This window comes from Coturnix japonica, chromosome 2, assembly GCF_054131305.1.
Source record: "Coturnix japonica strain WE chromosome 2, WE-NBRP24, whole genome shotgun sequence".
Classification (NCBI taxonomy): domain Eukaryota; kingdom Metazoa; phylum Chordata; class Aves; order Galliformes; family Phasianidae; genus Coturnix; species Coturnix japonica.
Window position 1 is genome coordinate 28,315,698 of NC_140664.1, and position 19,977 is coordinate 28,335,674.

Sequence of the window (19,977 nt, forward strand, 5' to 3'; positions counted from 1 at the left end):
AATCAGTGCCTTTATGAAGAATGAGTTATTAATCTTAAATGACTGTCATGCCATGAACGTGGTCTTAAGTGTCTTGTTGCCAGTGTGCCTAAGAACATGGCTGACGTCACCGACGTCTACTGCAAAACTGTCTGATGGTTTTAGTCTTTCTGCTTTTTGTTCCCCTTTAGAATAATTAACTCTGTTACTGCTGTGTATGTAAGTGGTGTATATTGCTACTTAAAAATGAAAAATTGTCATTTTAAATTAAATTGGCAGAAAAATTAGTCACGGAGAATTCATTGCAAATTGAATGTACGAATAAAAACAACATTATTTTTAAAACAGAACAATAAAATTGCTCAGTCAAATAAGCAAAAAATAATGGGAGACAATCTTGTTTTTTTGTTTTTTTTTTTTAAATCTTCAATGTGGAGGATAGTACATGGTATAAGGAAGTAAATAGTATATGTAAATTACCTGGATGCATACCTGGTTTATGTACAGAGATTTAATAGCCCTTGTGCGTATGATATTTACCTAGGAAAATTAATAAGATCTCTAACCTTCATGTCTAATTGGATCTATTTCGTGTCTATTGAGATTAGTGTTTTGTTTGAATGTGTAGGCTTTTAGGAGATGTCACCATGGCAAATGGAGTTTCCTATATTCTTGCAGCATTGAGCTAAGGAAGTAACTTCATTCTCCTCTTCACTGCCATGAAGGTGGTGAAACTGAATCAAATCCACAACTAGCTAAGAGAAAAATTGAAGAACTGTCAAAAGAGAATAATGTGTGTTAGGTGTGTTGGGAGTTGTGTGGTAGTGATAAGATCTGTGGGAGTGCTGTGACATTCTGGTGCAGCAGCTGAAGGCCATCTGGGGTGCTGTAGGATCTCAGTAGCAGATGTCTGTGGGCAGGAAAATGAACAAAGTTCCAAGGAAAGCCCATGTGTCTTAGTCATGCTGAGGCTACTGGTTGCAGGTAGGGAAAATGAAAGATCCTCTTTGTCTCTTTATGGGTTAGGGCCATAGGGGATTGGAGAAGGCTGGAAGTGACTCTGGATTACCCAGAGATACATTATATGGAGTTGGGTGCACCTACCCCAAGAAGTGCAGGCTAAAGAATTTAGGGCCTCATGTTAACCAAGGATTGGGCTCTTCCCTGCTGCTGGTCATGTGAATTGCTAAGTGGTGGGATGTGCCCTCACCATGGGATTGCTCCACCTTTGTAGAGCTATGCTTCCTTAAGTGGAACTGAAATGCTGAGATCAGCCAGGGAAGATGTGAGATTTCCCATGCCTCGCACATGGATCAGAGCCAGTACATGAGTCTCACTGATCCTAGTTACTTGACTGGTGGAGCTTCTCTGGCCAGTGCCAACGTGTTCCTGATGAGAGTAGGAAAGGGAGAAGACAGGCCTGCTGAGGCCAGGCTGGACCTGCATCCCACTGGTGAACCTCACTGGAGTAGGGTCTGTGGAAAATAGCACACTAAGTACAAGGTCTTTAACTCTGATCTTCAGAACTCTGTTTGCTTAAGGAGGCTTCCATATAGTCTTTGTTCATTTACTTCATCAATATTAAACTGTTAAAGAGTATTACCATCTTAGAGCTTCCTTGAGCAAATACACGGAAGGTGAGCAGAAGCAACAAATGATCAGCAAACAGAACAGGAACGTAGGTGAATCTGAAACTGCTTACATAAAAGAACTATTGTGTATCTGCCAAAGCACCTTACTATCTCATAGATTAGAGGCTAAGAAGGGCCTTACAATTAAAGTGTCAGTTCTGGAATGAGGATCAAATTTAAATTCAAAGTACTTGGGACACTCCTGAGCATGTTTTACCTTTGTGAAGCTGAGGAAGACCAGGTAGTTACTCCACTGTGTTTGGTGAAAGGATATGCAAGGGCTGAAATTTTAAGGGAGGAGGGATATTCAGTGATTTTCAGTATTAAGTCTGTATAGCTCTGTATTATTTTATGTAAACTGCCAGTGAGTAGTTGTTTCCCCTTTCAGAGATAAATTATACGGTGTGAAGCTGAATGTGTCTAAATTCACCTAGCTTCATTTTCTATCTAATCAGTGTTTTCTTATCACTGCTAAATCTAAAAGCAGCTATAAAAAATATTTTCCCTCTATGTATTTAGAGATTACACTTAAGTAATATTAAATCTTTTTGTAGAACTAATGGTTTCCATAATGTCTTGGTGTAAATTTGTTTTCTTTCTAACCAGCTGCTCATCTGTTTGACTTTTTTTGTCCGCCTTTCAGATTTTCAGTTTATAAAACACAGACTTAATTGAATACCATATTGTGTAAGATTTTCACTAAAGTTGTTTACAAAATTATGTTACTCCACTATTTGTTTGACATTCTGTCCACCCAAAGATACATTTTTGGTTTTTAATACTGTCCTTTTAACTCCATTCAGCTGATTATTTTCAGGAAGCCTAAGTCCTTCACTGAATCAATGCTTTGCCTGTTCTGTAATGATCCACATTCTTGACTTCAGTCATACTGTACATTTCAGTGAGTGAAATGAGCTAGAAGTCCTACATAATTTCATTCTAACTACCCTTGTTTCTGCTTTACACTGTACCCTTTCTTTTCAGCAGGTTCTGCAGACTTTTATCAGTTTTGTCTTGTATTTAGCTCCAGATCAATGTCAGGGATGTAAATTGCTTTTACAGAGTGAACCATTTAGTGAGACAGAAAGTGCTCCAAAGACTGTGTATTTCTGCTGGTGTATTTCTGGTCTTTCTTTATACAATATATATTAAGAGTTAAGATACAGTATTGGTAAGTGCCCTCGTTGTTCTGAAGAACCTGTTACTTTTCACTGTTATTTTAGCTTCAGTATCTGGATTTTGTAGCTGTGCTAGTGGCTGAAGATTTACATCAGGCTTGATTATGTAAGATGGGAGCTCTGCAGGAATCCACCTAGTTCATCCCAAACTTCTTTGATGTTTACCTCCACTAATAAAAAATTAGGAGCCTGGCCAAAATTAAACGTCTCTTTAAACATTCAGGGCACTGCATTTTGAAAGTAGCTGGAAGGTCAACCTCTGTGAACTAAGTAAAAAGTGACCTAGGAGAGTGACACCAAAAGGCAGCAGTTGCAGGAGATGATATCTGGTCCCCTTGCCGGTGGTTGTCTGAATAAAACAGGGCTTACCCTAAAGTGCAAGGCAAAGGCAAATTTTATGCAGGATAATGTTTGTATGTGCCTTTTGTTGTTTTATCTCTAATCTTCTTTGTTTGTTATGTTCCTATGGATAAATAAATAGCTCTCTGTGTTGAGCAAGCTGCTCTCTGTCACTACCTTTTCATACTGGTCGTTAATTCCCAGAGGGAAGCTGACAGAGGGGCCGCTAAGCAGCTGGACCTGCTGGGGACACCTGTAACCTGGTGACCCAGTCAAAGCACAGGAGGGTTCATTCTATGCCTTCTGACAAAAGTACCGTCTTCAGTCTTTCTTGAGAAGTACAGGAGACTTTGTCCTTGCTCAGAAGGGGCACCACAGAGAGGCTGTTAAGCGGGTCACAGGGTCTTTAATATTTGTGTTCGAAGCTTGTATTCAGATGATTATCAGCCATGCCATTTATAAGACTAAAACCCATGGAAGTTATTTTGCCCTCTATCATTGGTTTGTAAAATAATGTGTTTGTGTTCCTTCAAAACGAAGCATTACTGCATCATATCGGGCTTCACAGATCAGTGGGTGTCTGGCAATGGGGGTCTGAGGTGGGGTACGAACGTCGATTCACAGTGTGACAGAAGAATGCCATTAATTAATTGTGTACTCTTCATTTCCAGAATGGAGAAACAGGAAAAGAAACAGAAGAAGATAAAGATGCAAACAAGTCTGAGATCAGTGTTGTGTTTGAAATTGCTTTGAAGCGCAATATACCCGTCAGTTTCGAGGTATGTGTTCCATATTATCTGTTTGCTGAAAAAGGAACGAAGAACTCAGCACTGAAATTCAACACAGTTAAAATATTTAAATTCATGTAAACTATAAATAAATGAGTTTGGTATTATCATAGAATCATAGATTATTGTGAGTTGGAAGGAACCCAAAAGGCACCACACAGGACCACCCAAAATTCAAGCCCTGTGTATGCTGGACACAGTGACTAGAAGGATACTGTGAGAAACAGTATCAAGAGCTTTGCTGAAATACAAAAAGAAAACATCAACTGGCTTCCTTCCCCTGGTCATCTAGGTGCATAACTGTCATGAAAAGACACTGAGTTTGTTAAGCATTCACCCTGTGAATCTGTGTTACCTGTAACAAATGACCAGGTAGCCTTTCAAGTGTTTTTCAGTAACTCCTAGAATAGTCTTCTCCACAGTTTCCCTAGGCACTTAAATAAGACTGGCAGGGCTGTCCTCTGAAAGATTAACCAGCTCCTGGAATGGTATGCTGGTATCTATAATGACTGATTTGTATCAGTACCTGACAAATTGAGCTTCTACTATAAAGTGAGACATTCTTTCAGAAAAAGTATAATGCTGATACTTGGCTGGAAACAAGTAAATTGTAGGAAGACAGTTCATAAATTTTCTGTATAATACTATGAGATATAGAATCAGTGGCCACACTCATACTGACCTCAGATAATCTTAAAAACAGAGTTAGATGAAGTCTTGTCACTCATAAGCTAGACAAAGGAGCCAAAGATATTGTGTATTGATTTTGACAAGGAAGTTCCTTGGTATAACAAATGTGAATGTACTTCAAGAATGGAATCTATAATAGCAAAAAAAGTACCAATTGGAAAGTTGAGAGAGGAAAATCTCAAGGATAGAACTGGAGTGTCTGGGGGTGTTGGTTTATCATCTTGCAGCTGCTTGGGAAGTATGTAATTCCTATGTATGATCAATGCAATGGAAAAAATATGCCCGTGTTTTGAAAGGGAAGAGAAGAATTAATGCTTCAGTTTTCACACAAGTTATTTTTTACTTTAAGTATTTAAAAGTACTTGGAACAGTTCCACACAAATCAGTACAATAAAATACAGAGAGGTGAATGGTCAGAGATCAAAGAATAGCTTGGATGTTGGAATGGAAAGAGGCGTAGAGCTTTGAATACGTTTGTAACTTTGTTCCTGTGTTTTAGCTTATTTAAGGGAGAACGTTTGGTTAAGGAGAGAATGAAGGAAGAGATACTTAGTGCAGGAAAAGTCTAATGTGTCCTTTGTCAAAGAATGTTAACAACATTGATAAAAGACATTTTCTTGCTCTCCTGACAGGTTTTGTGTTATTTCCTATCTTTAAATCTAAGTGACAATTCAAGATAGGATTTTGATTTAACTTGGTACTAGCTTGTATTTCAATAAGTCTGCTAAGCAATTATGGGTAATCCCCACGATCTGATGTTTCTAATAGGATTTTATTTACAAATGGTTTTGTGTTATTCCAGGCAGGCATCAAAGCTTTCTTCAGCTTGTTTTTGTGCGATGGCTATAAAATGATCTGCCTTCTCTTCATCTGATGAAGCTTTGGCAAATGTTCCAACAGTGCTGTGTTATGCAACTAACTAATGGTCAAAAAGATACATAAAGTTCTATGTAAACACATTCTCAGAATTGCATAAGGGGTGGAAAATAAGGAGAGTGTGCAGAACCCTGGAGTTTTCTTTTTTTAATGTAACTGTTCAAACTGTACACACTGGAACAGGTTGCCCAAGGAGGTTGTGGATGCCCCATCCCTGGAAGCATTCAAGACTAGGCTGCATGTGGCTCTGGGCAGCCTGGTCCGGTGGTTGGCAGCCCTGCACATGGCAGGGGGTTGAAAGTTGATGGTTGTTGTGGTCCTTTTCAACCCAGGCCATTCTATGAGTCTGTGATTAGGGTACTATGGTTAGGCTGCGGTTGGACTTGATGATCAAGGTCTTTTCCAACCTGGGTAATTCTATGATCCTAATTCTATGACTCTATGATTCTATGAAACTGTGCACATGGTTTCATTCCAGCTGTTCTGCCAGTGTGAGTTCTGTTCATCCTGTTTTGTATAATGTGGCTGATTCTAATTGCTTAGGAGGAAGAATTTTAAAGAATTCCTATCTATTAAATTGCTGACTGAAAATAAAACAAACCAAAACAACAACAACAACAACAACAAACATTCAGTTCTGATAAGAAAATAAGCTTCATACCGCACCTACTCAAGGTGTTTCCTTACTTAACCTTCATTTGTCAACTTTTCAGCCAATATACAACTCTAAATCATACGTGGGCAAAATTTTAAGGAGAGGTACAAAGCTGCTAGGAATTGTCAGAACAGGTCTGGGATTTTACCTCGAGTTCCATCCTTGAGCATAGACCAAAATGTTGCTTTTTTGGTTCTCTTGCACCATGAATGTTTTTTACTTACCAAACTTGTTAGTAATGAGTTAGGCTGGCCTGAAAGACAAACTGAGGTTAACAAGTTAAGGTGTTAGAAGAAATATGTAGAAGTGATACATTACTCACACCAGGCATCAGATGCCTTAGGATGTTTGAGACTTGTTTTATTTCCCGTATTGTTTCTGGTCACAGTGAGATGAAAGCTCAGTGTTTTGAGATGGGAGCAGAGAAAACTGCTGTCTCTGAAATGCTGGGCTTGTTCTCGGCGAGAAGTTTTGTGCCTATCCAGCTGCTGGTCTCCTGGCCTTTAGGTCTTTCAAACTGGATGATAGATGTACTGAATAGCTCTCATTCATCTGTTTTAATAAATCATCCAGTCTCTTTTTTTTTTTTTTTTACTTTAAATTGGGAAAATCTGACACATCAGCCCACACAAGCACTTGGAAATATATTGGTATTTTCTAAATAATCGTGGATATAGGTGACATGTTTTTGCTGACCTGTTCTTTGTCTTCTCTATTATTTTTTTCTAATGTCCATTTAATCTTGTCATTGTCTTATGTTTTTTCTACCTGTAGTCTCTTTAATGATTGAAGCAGTGCTCCTCTTTCATTGTAATTGTACTGCTGTTTTTCATTTGTCAGTGTGATTCATTGAATTGAGCCAAATTCACTCTTGATGTAACTTGACCTTAGATGAGTTTTGGCCCCATGTGTTTTCTCTTGCTGGAATTATTCTTTAAATCAGTGGAACAGAAAAGAAAAGTTTATTGAACTGTCACCCTTAATCAAATTCTCAGCTTTAAATTAGCCATGATTTGATCCATAGGTCGTATCTTTCAACTGAGGAAATGGTTTAATGTACTAATGCATATAGTGTTCTTGGAGAGCAAAGCCTGAATTTCTTTTAATGTTTTGTGTGCCCAGGCTTATAGAACAACTGTTTGAAATCATGTGGAGTAAAAAGATCTAAAATCTGAGGTTAACCAAAAATGTTGTTAGGTAAATATTTTTTCTTTGCTAAATTACCAATTTTGGACTTTCAGCTTGATCCAGATCCCATCCAAATTCGATGGGGTTCTTTCCATTGACAATACAGACTTTTTTCATATACTCACTAACGAAGTATATTCACTAACAAAGGAACAGTTTTGAATGTTTTCCAGGCAATTATTTACCTTGTGCCACATGCTTATATGTTTAAAAGATGAAAATCACAGCAGAATACATTGGTTTTATATTCATGCACATGAAAATATAATCAGGTTTTATATTAAAATTCTTTTCCATATATCGTGTGCATTTATATATATGAGAAAACTTATATAAAGCTAATATTTAAGGAACTCAGTAATTATGTTTGTTAAGCAAGTTATGTTGTACTTTTTCATCTGGTCAGTATATGCATTGTTGTATATTTTATTAATGTGCTGTATTGCATGTAAGTAGAAACACCTATGTAATGCCACTAATAAGATCACAAAAAGATTAAGGACTCTAGTAGCATTAATTTAGCCTTATTCTTTACAGCTGGCGTAAGACTTGGATAGCACTGTGCAGTAGTCAGTTAAGATGCACACTAATGACAAAGGAAAGAGCAGTGCTGAAGGATGTAGTGAAGGAACATAGCTCTACTGTGCCTGCAGTGGAACGATCCTGAGAGTGCAATCCCCTGGCTTAGGCTGGGGGCCATGAAGGCATGGCAGGTTCTCACACTTCACCTTCAAGTGAGGCAATGTTGAAAATGCTTCTGGAATCATTACCCTGAATCTGAGAGTGGGAACACTCCCAGACTGCACTGTAACCGTTGCGTCTAGCAAAGATGCCCCCTTATTCTGGGAAAATGTGGACAACATGTGAACAAAATTGTCTGTTAGTTTTCATTTTGTGTCTCTTTATTGAGATATGCTGTGATAATTGTATTTGCTGGGTGAAAATGCCACAAAAGAGAGTTTAAAAAAGAAATACAAGCCTAGGGAGGCCTCATTACAGTGTAACTGCAAAACTAAATAATGCAAGGGACATGACCTTGATAAAAAGAACTTTAATACAAAACATGTTTTAATAATATTAAGGTTGAAGGTTCCAGCCCATTAAAAATACAGTTATTGCATCAAGAAGGACCTAGCACCTTTACCTCACTTATCTTGCACTCAGGCATTATACGTCCTCAATGGATGGTTTGGTGTTACTGCACCAATTGGTGTTACTGCACCAACTGGAAAATATATATTTGTATTGCTTCTGAAGACAATGGAGAGAGGTGCCTGTCAGATGCTCTAATCTCTCCTTGCACGCATTACATGTAACAATGATTAAATTAGGTCGCTGCTTCCGCCCATCAAACAAAATAGCTGAACCTTTTCCCAGATGAGGTCTCTAATTCCTGATAGACATTATCCAGACCTGGAAGTGTTGAGTACATGAATAGATGGCTGTCTTAGCACGTGCAGTACTGTGATCTATTGATAACTACATCCTAACAGCATTGCTTCTTAGGAGGATACTTCTGTGCATTGAAGAGTGTAGACAGCAGAATCCTAAGTAAAGACAAAACCATTCATAACTTCCTCAATTTCATTTTTTCGTATTATTGTGACTTTTAGTAATGGAAGAGTACTTCTTCTCAGTGTTTTTCATCCTATGTATGTTTGGAAAAGGGTGAACTAAAATTTCCAGAACCAATTGGTTTTTGTGTGAGTGACAGTGCTTCTCTTGATGGTTCCTTTTCATACCAATGGGAGGGACAGCTGAGAGTCGTGGAGACAATGGTAGGGCAGCCTTTGTAGTGGGCACGATGTCTCCGAGCTGTGTGCTCTGGCAAGGTAAGATTGTCTAGATCTTGTGAAAACCCATCTTAATGCTTTTGAGTAGGAGAAAAACTTTGTTGGTATTGAGTATGTTGCAAAAATATAGGATAATTTGACTTGAAGTACTTTTGTTTAAAAGGTGATAAAAGAAAGTGGACCTCCTCACATGAAGAGCTTTGTCACACGAGTTACAGTAGGAGAATTCACTGCAGAAGGAGAAGGAAACAGTAAGAAGCTCTCAAAGAAACGTGCTGCAATGTCTGTCCTACAAGAGCTGAAGAAGCTTCCTCCTCTCCCTGTGATTGAAAAGCCAAAACTGTACTTCAAAAAACGTCCAAAAACAATATTGAAGGTATGTGTCTGCTCTTGTCAGAGTTAAGAATACTTGCTTGGAAAGCTACTCAGATTTTAAATGAGTAAAGGCTTGTTTGCCCTTTCCTGTCAGCATTGTTACTAATTTGCTTCTATTCCATACCTTACTTATTTATTTAATTCTGACAGTGCTGTGAAATTCTCCAATGCAATGGCTTGTAAGGATCTGTCTCTTAACTGAGCTCACATCACAGCAAGAGTTAGTTCAAGTGTAGCTGAGGATCGAAGCCTCCAGGCAGCTCTGTACATTCATGAGGATTTTTAGCATCATCTCCTTTGAGAGGCCTCATTGGAATATACAGTGGTTTATCCCAATTCCTTCCTCCTCACTCTGATTTGAAGGGAGAGAATATGAAATACTGCTGAAGTGTTGTACAGTCCATCTTCCTCCCCTCATGGAGCTGGATTTGGGAGTTTCCTGCTTTCAACATCAGTGTGTTGATTTTGGAAGAAACACAAGAGTTTGTTCCCATCTCAGCCTAGCATGTCACTTGTCATACTTTCTTAGTTCCACGTGCCTTTGTTAAGGTTAGCATTTCTTTGATAATGTCCATCAGCTCTCAAAAACAGGTTGAAAATGTTCTGAAGGCCAGTTCATGGAGGATTTGTAGGCTTTGAACCATTTCTCTGTTAAAATGTATGCAGTCTCAGAAGATGTTCATGTGCTTTTGGCTTCACCAATGCGACATCACTTTAGGGTCTCTGGAGTCTTCTAAGCTCAAGTTTCTTAAGTGGTGCTTTTATTCTTGGTGGCAGTAGATTTATTGCTACTTAGAGAATTCAGTTATCCTGCAGTGACACGACTTGGTTCGTTTACTTATCCTCAATTTGTACAGAAACAAAAGACCATTTGAAGTAATCAATCCTCCGCTTGACCCAACAAAAGCAGCCACAGAGTGTCCGTATATTTATGATGCATCACTTCATTGTCTCAGCACTGAACAGCTAATCAGATTAACTTGTCATCTTTTTAGTCCTTATGAAGATGCTTTGCAAATGATCAAAATCTTCTAAATGATATTTTATTTTAGGAAGTATTATTTTGTGAGGTAGTAGTAAACATTTTGTACATGACTTTTCATTCTCTGTATGTTGGATGGTCACTTAGACCTATGCAAAATAATATTGCTTGAAGTATACATAAAGCATACTTAGCTGTTCAGACCTGTTTTAGATTAGTGAAGATGATGGGAGAGTTGGGGCTGCTAGTGCTTGGTGTTACAGTCACTTTTGTCCCCATAATATGCAGCCTCAAGGCAAAAGCTGCAGGAAATAACAGGGCACCTTCACATTTAAAACCTATGCTTTGGAGTAATGTTTTAGGGCTTAAATTTCATCTCTGTTTCTGAGAAGGAGAAAAACAAAACAAAACAACTCCTCAAGTTTTCTAGATTTGATAACAGTGGTGATGATATGCAGCTCTTGATAAAATGCACAGCTATATCCATGTCTTTCATTATGTTAGGCTAGGTAACATAATGCCAGTCTGATGTGAAGTTTTAAATATAGCTTGGATTTGGTCTTCATTGAGTGTTACCAAGATGGATACTGAAAATAAATTAACATACAGAAGTGTGACCATTTGAAATCTTCATATTGAGTACATTGAGAGCAGAGTCATGTAGGAAGAAACATCTTGTGCATGTAGATTCTTAGGAGTCTGAAAAATTGGAAAATATGTTAGTTGCTTCTTCATCTTCCTTATTTTGTTTGCCCTCAAAACAGGACAAGTGATTTCCCAAGGAAATCTAAGTTAATTAGATAATTAGCTCCTACTGAAATTCATGGGATATGATTCTCAAAAACCACTAGGGAAAAGGTTGCATTAAGTTACTTAATGCAGAACCACCAACATCAATGCAGCTTTAAAAATCTGAAGGTTGAGGGATCTGAAAAAAGGCTGTTTTCTCTGTCTCATGTTGGCATGTTTTGCTCAAGAAGCATGTTAAGGGTATAACCAAATAAAAACCTCTTCTTATGCTGTATACATAAGAATACATATATACATATACATATACACTTTGCCATTACAGTCTTGAACTGAGTCATCCAAAGTTGATGATGTTATAAACAGACATTAATAGTGAAATAATAACCTGATGGTGTAGGAAACTGTTACCTTTGGAATATTAAGTCTTCTGAAATGCTTTTGTTGTGTCTGTTTCTTTTAGTATAACCTGCACATATTTTGAACATCACAAAGAATGACAACAATAACTCCTTGATACTTGTGCATATATTTATGAGGCTGTATCTTATGTCCTGCACTTTATTTAGCCTGCTCTCCCTTTTTCTCTGCCTGGCTCCTTGCCCACACAGCTGCCCTTGTGCATGACATTGTCTTAATTCTTTCACCTTCATCTTCTCTAATGACTTCAATGGTAACACTATAAGGATTCACAGCTTTCTTAATATCATCTCTTTAGGTTCTTTACCACTTGTTTGCTTATTTGAGAAGCTGAAATAAGGACAACTTTACCTCTTCATTTGTGCTGCAAATGAAGAATAGCTATCACAGTAACATTAAAACTATTCTACATTCAAACATCATTTGCATTTTTAAGTTCTTCTGTTGTGTTATGTTATTCATCTGCTAAATAAAACCTCAGATAAATGTGTTTGAATCTTAATTTCTTCTCTTTTCCTTGGGCTTTAAAAACCCTGTTTTCAAAGCTGTTTGCTATGAGAGAGAATTCATTATATGAATAATTACATAAAAAGGATTTCAGAACTAGTACAAATAGGTTGTAAGGACTGTGGATTTTTACCTGTGTAATCTTGGACAGAAAAATTTCTCCATTTGTTTTCCCCATCAGATCTGTTTTCCCATTATCAATACATTTTGAAGCATTTGAAATACTTTGTGGGTGGCTCATGGCATGTACCATTTTTAGCTATTGTAGATTTTCTTTGTATTTTCTAGCTTCACTGCATAAAAACATTTTGAGGGTAAATTCCTCTGGCATGCAAACAGAGCAAGCTTTTTCCACTTTTAATTGCATTGTAGGATGCAAGACAGGAATGCTGAGATGGAAACTATGAGGCAAATGCACCTTCCTTTGTTATATGGCAAATCTTTTTTGTTCCCACATAAAACCACCTCTTCTTAATGTACTGCATGTTCAGCATTCTAGCAGCCTATTTTAAGGATCACGGGGAAGGGTTGTAGAAATAGGGCAATGAAATATAATGGATGAATCTGTATTTTGTCCATCTCAATAGGATGTTCGTAGATAGATTAAGGTATTAGTAGCTCACCTTTGATAGATATGCATGCTACATGCAGCAGTGGCAGACAATAGGGGGTGTGAAATTTGCTTATTTCTCTCAAAATGAGTATTAGAGAAGAGGTAGTGAAACAGCTTAGTGTATATACTATTGATATATAGTGAAATAATGGTTCTTTCTTTTAAACCTATTTTAGACGGGGCCTGAATATGGTCAAGGAATGAATCCTATCAGTCGTCTGGCCCAGATCCAACAGGCCAAAAAGGAGAAAGAGCCAGAGTATGTTCTTCTTTCAGAGAGAGGGATGCCTCGCCGTCGAGAGTTTGTTATGCAGGTACCATCTGCTGTTGTGTCTGAGACAGTGCCCTTGCTTTGTCATGTTCTATTATGAGAGAAATGGTGGCATAATGTAATGCTGATTCCTGTGTGTTTAACTTTTTTGCTTTACAGTCAATTATACAAGTGGAATATGAAACACAGTACCTGTGTGAACTTCTTTGCAGTTGGACTAGATAATCTTTGAAGGTCTCTTCCAATTGAACTACCCTGCCCTATTCCTTCTTTCTTTTGGTGGTAGAAGTAGAGTTAGGACCCTAGAGATGTTTTCCTTGTAGCAGTTTTACATTTTTTATACTCTGATTTTTGTTTCACCTAGTGGTTTCTGGTTTTATCCCTAATGCTGCCCTTTGTTTGTAATTGAAAATAAAAATACTTAAGTTTTTCTTTTGGAAAGTTTTGCAGTTGTTAGTCAGTGTTGCACTACAAACAAGTATTCTGAAGTATGAAGAATATACTCCATATTACGGAGTGTTTTGGTTTTAAAATATGAGTACTGAAAATGTTCTAAGAACTCCTTTTAGATTTTCATCTGCTCGGGTACTTCTGTTGTTACTTGAATTATGACAGAAACAGCCTTCCGTCACATGTTGTAGCCTGTCCAGTTAATGGATTTAGATATAATACAGTAGGTCATTAATGTTTCTTTGACTTTTAAACTGGAACATTTGCAGAGATTTGGTGTAGCCAATATAATATATACTGTGTTTTCACTGGAAGAATTTTGTGCCAGGACAATCCAGAACAGCGAACCTGAGCATGTTTTGACGCGCTGTCCATAAACCACACCAAAATGTCACTTCCGATCATAAGCAGAGTTAATGATGTAAGAGCATTTTCTTTTCAAGAAAAAAAGTTACATTTTCACTGAAGTCTTTAAATCTTTCCTTCATGTCTATCTAGACAGGCTCGCAGTCATTGTTTCCTTGGATCTCAGTGAGAACTGTTTTTATATCTGGAAAATAATAATAATAATAATAATAATAATAGTAACATATACACATATGTAGGTTTCCTTTTGTTTTAGGTTCTGATTTATGAGTATAATCTTGGATTTGCAACTCTTTATGCTATTCAAAAATGTCTGAAAAAGACCATATTTTTTCCTGTGCTCAAATCCTGCCCCAGTTAGAGATGGTTCCATGTGGAGTCAGCAAAGTGCTGTGTAAAACACTCCAGTATTAGAGTGATGAGCTGAGAATTTGGCTTTCCACTGAAGGATTCTTACTATTGGTAAATTATTTGGCTTGAATAAAAAAAGAATCTTAAGAGAAGGCCTGTGAAGAAAAAAAAAAAAAAATCAAAGAAATTTCATAGAGAGTTTTATTTTCATGTATACTTCTAAACACTGTAGCCACATATTTACCCTTTTCTAATTCTTTCACACGAAAACCGTACCTCAGCTTCTTCTGCCTTCAGGAAGTCTCTGTAGATTCATTATGATGTGCAAAAAACCTTATCAGAATAAAAAGCCTTTGTATAAACTACTTAAACAGTGTTTTCATTTAATTTAATTGAATGTGGAAGTAAAATATCTAAAGATAATATGTTCATTTTTATCTGTCACACAGAAAGCAAGTTTAGATGTGATGAAATGGATCCAATTACTTGTCCTGACCACTAGATAAACAGAAGAAAACCTCTGATGACATTAGTTGGTGTTCTGTTCCCAAAGTTAATTTCAGAAAGCTCTTTCTCTTTGTAGTCAGGCCTTTAATCCTTGATAGAGGTTATAATAATAGCTAAACCAGTTTTACAGGTCTGAGAAATAGCAGAACATTGATTTATTGTGGGTTACGTTATAAATTATCATTTTGTCTTGTCCCATTAAAGTCTCTTAGTTTTATTGCATATAAGCACGTAGTAGATTGGCTGTTTTCTGATTGAAATCTCTGAACTTCATAGAACATAAAGGTTTTATATCAAGGTTATTAATATTTCTGTTCTATGAGGTTGAATCTTTTTGTTTAATTATGTATGTATTTTGAAGGGATATTCACGATCATTTATTTACATCCTCTTTCTTCTGTTTAGAATTAATAGCTATTTGAGTAAGAAAACTTAAAAGTTTTAGGGAAATAGATATATGATAATTTGAGGAAGGTGACTAATTATTTAATACCATAAATTACTAAATAACACATACTATTTATTTAAGAACTGTGTGCCTATTTTTGTCATTGTTTAAGCTCCCCCCGGAATACTTCAGCTCGTTGACCTCTAATCTTTCTTTTATTCAGATTGCCTTGAGTATTTTATCATTTTTATTTTATTATGAGTTTTTCTTTTTTTTTTTTTTTTTTTTTTTTTTTTTTTAAATATGGTTTGGAATTGTATATTATTTCCAGAGATAATATGGAAAATAAATGTCTTAATGGACAAAGTGAAATACAGCTATTCAAGAACTTTGAATAATGCACGAATGAACTGCAGTGACAGTACTAATACCTCAGATCAGATGCATACAGCCTCAATAGGTTAAAAGTTGTACCAAACTCAAGGAATGAGCTCGAAACTTGCTCAGTAGAAACACAGGTCCAGCAGTGAGGGAACCTTCTTTCCAAAGAGAGTTTCAATAAAAGCTTGTCAGATGTGAAGACAGAAAAAGGAAACAGCTCTTATTCCTGCATTTCTTGCAGTGCAGAGAGGTGGAAGGAATGTGAATATGGTTTTCATCTTTCTGAAAAGCCACTCTTTTTGAACCACAATCTCTGGGTCATTGTTTGTCTCTGCATTGTTCAGGATATTGCCCTGCTGATGCTGGAGAGCTGCTGTACAAGGAAGTCCAGTTTATTATATTGTTAGGAGAGTGAGGAACATAACTGGAAAAGATGTTCAGCAGAGAGAATGGGGTTGACACAGATGCTGGTGGAAAAAAAGATAAACAGAAATGTAGCTCTTTGGTATGAATTTGTGGATCTTCTTGAAAAACCTTTAAGTTTGGAAGTGATATTGTAATCCACTTTGGTACTGTTCTTACTTTTACAGGATTGCACCCATATCAGAAGAGCTGATGGTAGGTCTACATGATTATTGTGTGGTGATGTTAAAGGGTCATTTTTGTAATTATGATCAATGTTTTCTTTTTAAGGTAAAAGTAGGTAATGAAATTACTACAGGAACTGGCCCAAACAAGAAAATAGCTAAAAGAAATGCAGCAGAAGCAATGTTGCTACAGCTGGGTTACAAAGCCTCTACTCCTCTTCAAGACCAGACAGAAAAGGTGAGAACCAATTGTTGTGATGCCCAAATTTTACCTTTGTCTAGATTTCTTACCTGTATCAGCTATTCCCTTGGTACAAACAGAACCTTAAACCTGTGCACTGCATTGCTGGGTTACATGTCAGAGATCAGCCTTCATTTCACAGCAACAGGCAGTAAGAGCGATAGGGATCCGAAATGTAGTTCTAGAAGACAGTGTGTATGCAGAAGTGTACATGTAATGTGTGCTTATATTTCTGCTTGAAATATGCTTCTTTTATGCTCCTATAGGTACAATGAGAGGACACCTCTTCTGGAATAGAAAGAACATTGTCATTAATTTTCATACATAAATGACTCATTGCTATTTGTCTTTCCATTGAATTTCTTCCACAGCCATTCTAGAAAAATAATGGCCTTTCCAGCTTTTTAATGGCTGAGAAAGAAAATGTGTGTCAATATTTTCTGCAGAGGAAATATTAAATTCAAGTGTGTCATATTATGTATTTCCTTGGTAGCAACGTGCAGCTTAGCACTCCTGGCCTGTCTTGACTTCATTGATTAAAAGTTCTGTAATCAAAGTAGGTGTTAAAGTTTTACTTTTTGTGTCCTGACAAGATTGAAGCAAGGCATTTGTCTAAGCTGTAGACTCTGGACAGCTTCTGTCATACACACACACAGGGTGCCCTGCGTGCGTATATTTTGATCACAGCTTAAGTGTTTGCTGTGGATGCATATGCTGACTCTTGACTTCGGTCAACAGACTGTTCTGCTGGGCTTTTGTAGGGCCACGTGATAAATCTGTATATAGTGCTGCTCAGTTGTTGGGGAAGGGGTGATGCTGCTTTATTTTCTTACTCTAATTAATCTGTTGCTTACAAGTGCATTGTACAAAATAATATTAATAAAAAACAGTAAAACAGATGTAATTACATACTTGCAGAAGTAGACATCTTAGAATTAGTGTAAAGCACAGAAGAATATGATGCAGCCCAGCATATGATTGGTCTTCTGGGCTGCAAGGTCACTTTGCTAGCTCATATCTAGCTTGCCATACACCAGTACACCCAAGTCCTTTTTGGCAGGACTGTGCTCTACCCTTACATCCCCCAGCTTGTACTGACAGTGGGAATTGCCACATCCCAGGTATGAGACCTGTCCTCCCTTTCCACAAAGTGTCTACCTTGTTTACTCTGTATTCCCTGTGCTTTGAGCATATTGGTTTGTACCTGATGAGGAAAAGCAGGGAAACGGCCATTGAAATAGTGTACTCTTGCCTCTCTTTTCTCCAAGAAAAATGTATCCTCTAGTTATCTGTGGTATGACATTAAGTAGTCAAAACCTCCTTATCCTCCTTAACCTCCTTATCTCCTCGAGAGCAGCCCTGCGGAGAAAGACTTGGGGGTCCTGGTAGATGAAAAGCTGGACACGAGCCAGCAGTGTGTGCTTTCAGCCTGGAAGGCCAACCGTGTTCTGGGCTGCATTAAAAAAGGGGTGGCCAGGAGGGAGAGGGAGGTGATTGTCCCCCTCTACTCAGCTCTTGTGAAGGCCCATCTGGAGTACTGTGTCCAGGCCTGGGGCCCCCAGTATAGGAAGGATGTGGAGCTCTTAGAGCATGTCCAGAGGAGGGCTGCTAAGATGATCAGCAGGCTGGAGCAGCTCTCCTATGAGGAAAGGTTGAGGGAACTGGATTTGTTTAGCTTGGAGAAGAGAAGGCTCCATGGAGACCTCATTGTGGCCTTCCAATACTTGAAGGGAGCGTATAAACAGGAGGGGGAATGGCTGTTTACAAGGGTGGATAGTGATAGGACAAGGGGGAATGGTTTTAAACTAAGACAGGGGAGGTTTAGGTTAGATATTAGGAGGAAGTTTCTCACAAAGAAGGGGGTGACGCACTGGAACAGGTTGCCCAAGGAGGTTGGTGGATGCCCCATCCCTGGAGGCATTCAAGGCCAGGCTCGATGTGGCTCTGGGCAGCCTGGTCTGGTGGTCTGTGACCCTGTACATAGCAGGGGGATTGAAACTAGATGATCATTGTTGTCCTTTCCAACCCAGGCCATTCTATGATTCTGTGAACTCAACTTCTGAAATGTATCAGAACCATGGCATGGTTCTGCAGAAGCAGAAGATGTGAAAGGACAAGGACAGGACAGTAGATGAGTAACCCTGTGCTCTGTCCAGACTGGCAAAGCAGATGGGTCCTGTCATAAGGACTGGCTGCTGTTTCTCCTAAACATCTCCTCTGCTTTCTCATCTACCTCATCTACTGAAGCAAATGAGCACAACTTGGTCATGGTACAGAGGCTACATTGTTGCAGGGTTTTCTCTCTGTGTGTTGCATCTCAGTTAAATTTGAAAAGGATCATTTGTATTGCATTCCTGGATCTGATGAGCACATTTCTCTATGTTTACACATAAATCTAGAATACTGACACCCCATTTACTTTGTAGATTTTAGGAATTGTTTTATTCTGAACATCTTTTGTTGATTAGTTCCTCTTCCTGTATCATATAGTGTACCCAGCATTATGCATTACCAATTCTATGATTCTATAATAAAATCCATGTGAAGACAATTACATTCCTCAAAAACTCTCTATATATTAGAAAAATAATAATAATAAAAAAAAAATCACAGGAATCTATTTTGGTTTTACTTATGTAACTGAGTGGATTCCTAGCAAGTAAATATTTTTAAATTGCACTCAAAGTACTTTGCATTATTTATGCATTCTTTCATAGGCAGATATTAGGATCTTCTTGTTTTAGAATGTAATTTCTCAGTAGTCTGTGTATATTTTCAGTTGAGAGCTGCTTATAACATTTAATTTTAAGTCTGATTTGGTAACATTGAGTAGAAGCTAATCCTTGGAGAAATATTTATATTTCAGTGTTAGGCAGTAGTTATTAATGTTTATTCATGAAGGGTACATTCCTCAAATAACCTACTTTAGACCAAAATTAAGATATGTCAGCAAAGATATGTGAGCAGATGTGGCAATCCCAAGTCACCCTCCTTAGAATTTCTCAATCAAATTTGTAAATATGGGTGTTCTGCTTAAAGAGTAGTTTAACCTTTTCTTATTTGTCTATTTCTACCTGTTTCAGCTTGGAGAAAACAAGAGTTGGAATGGACAGAATGTTGGGTTTCCTGAGCCAACAAGTAGCAGTAAGTATAGCTTTCTACATTCATATTTATTCTTAGTTCTTTTAGTCTCTGTAGGATTCAGATTATTCAAGCTAATTGAAATGCTTTCTCTAAATTTGCAATTAGATTAATTAACTCTAAAGTATTCTATATGTGTGAATGTAGATGTGAATAAATGCAGGAATAAGAAGATTTTCATTTACCCTTGTTTTCAACATTTTTTTTTTTAATTTTCTCATTTAATAAAATCAGCCATAATTTTATTAAACCATTGAGTCTTAGTGGTTTTTAGGGGATTAGAGAAGTCGTCTAAACTACAGGGTCAGTATCACGTTCCAGCAAGGTTGTATGTATCTTGTACCTTGTGTCTTGCCTGGTGGCGCAGGGGTAGGAATGCCGCGTTGCAACACCGGGGCCCGGGTGTTCGAATCCCCCTGTGGCGCAAATGGTAGAAGTGCCGCTCTGCAGCACAGAGGCTCGAATCCCGGGGGTTGGACTCGATGATCTCTAAGGTCCCTTCCAACCTGCATGAGACTATTACTATTACTATT

At 37.7% G+C, this 19,977-nt stretch overlaps 1 protein-coding gene across 4 annotated transcripts in view; it reads left to right on the forward strand.

The window, feature by feature from the left end:
- The window catches only part of STAU2 (staufen double-stranded RNA binding protein 2), a 196,987-nt gene that overhangs the window by 44,668 nt on the left and 132,342 nt on the right, over nt 1-19,977 (forward strand). For all 4 annotated transcript variants that reach the window (XM_085539441.1, XM_015855779.3, XM_015855780.3 and 1 more), the window contains exons 7-11: nt 3,799-3,906; nt 9,281-9,493; nt 12,938-13,075; nt 16,169-16,300; nt 19,387-19,447. In XM_085539441.1, coding sequence (XP_085395567.1) covers nt 3,799-3,906; nt 9,281-9,493; nt 12,938-13,075; nt 16,169-16,300; nt 19,387-19,447 — 652 coding nt within the window. The remainder of the gene's footprint in view (nt 1-3,798; nt 3,907-9,280; nt 9,494-12,937; nt 13,076-16,168; nt 16,301-19,386; nt 19,448-19,977) is intronic.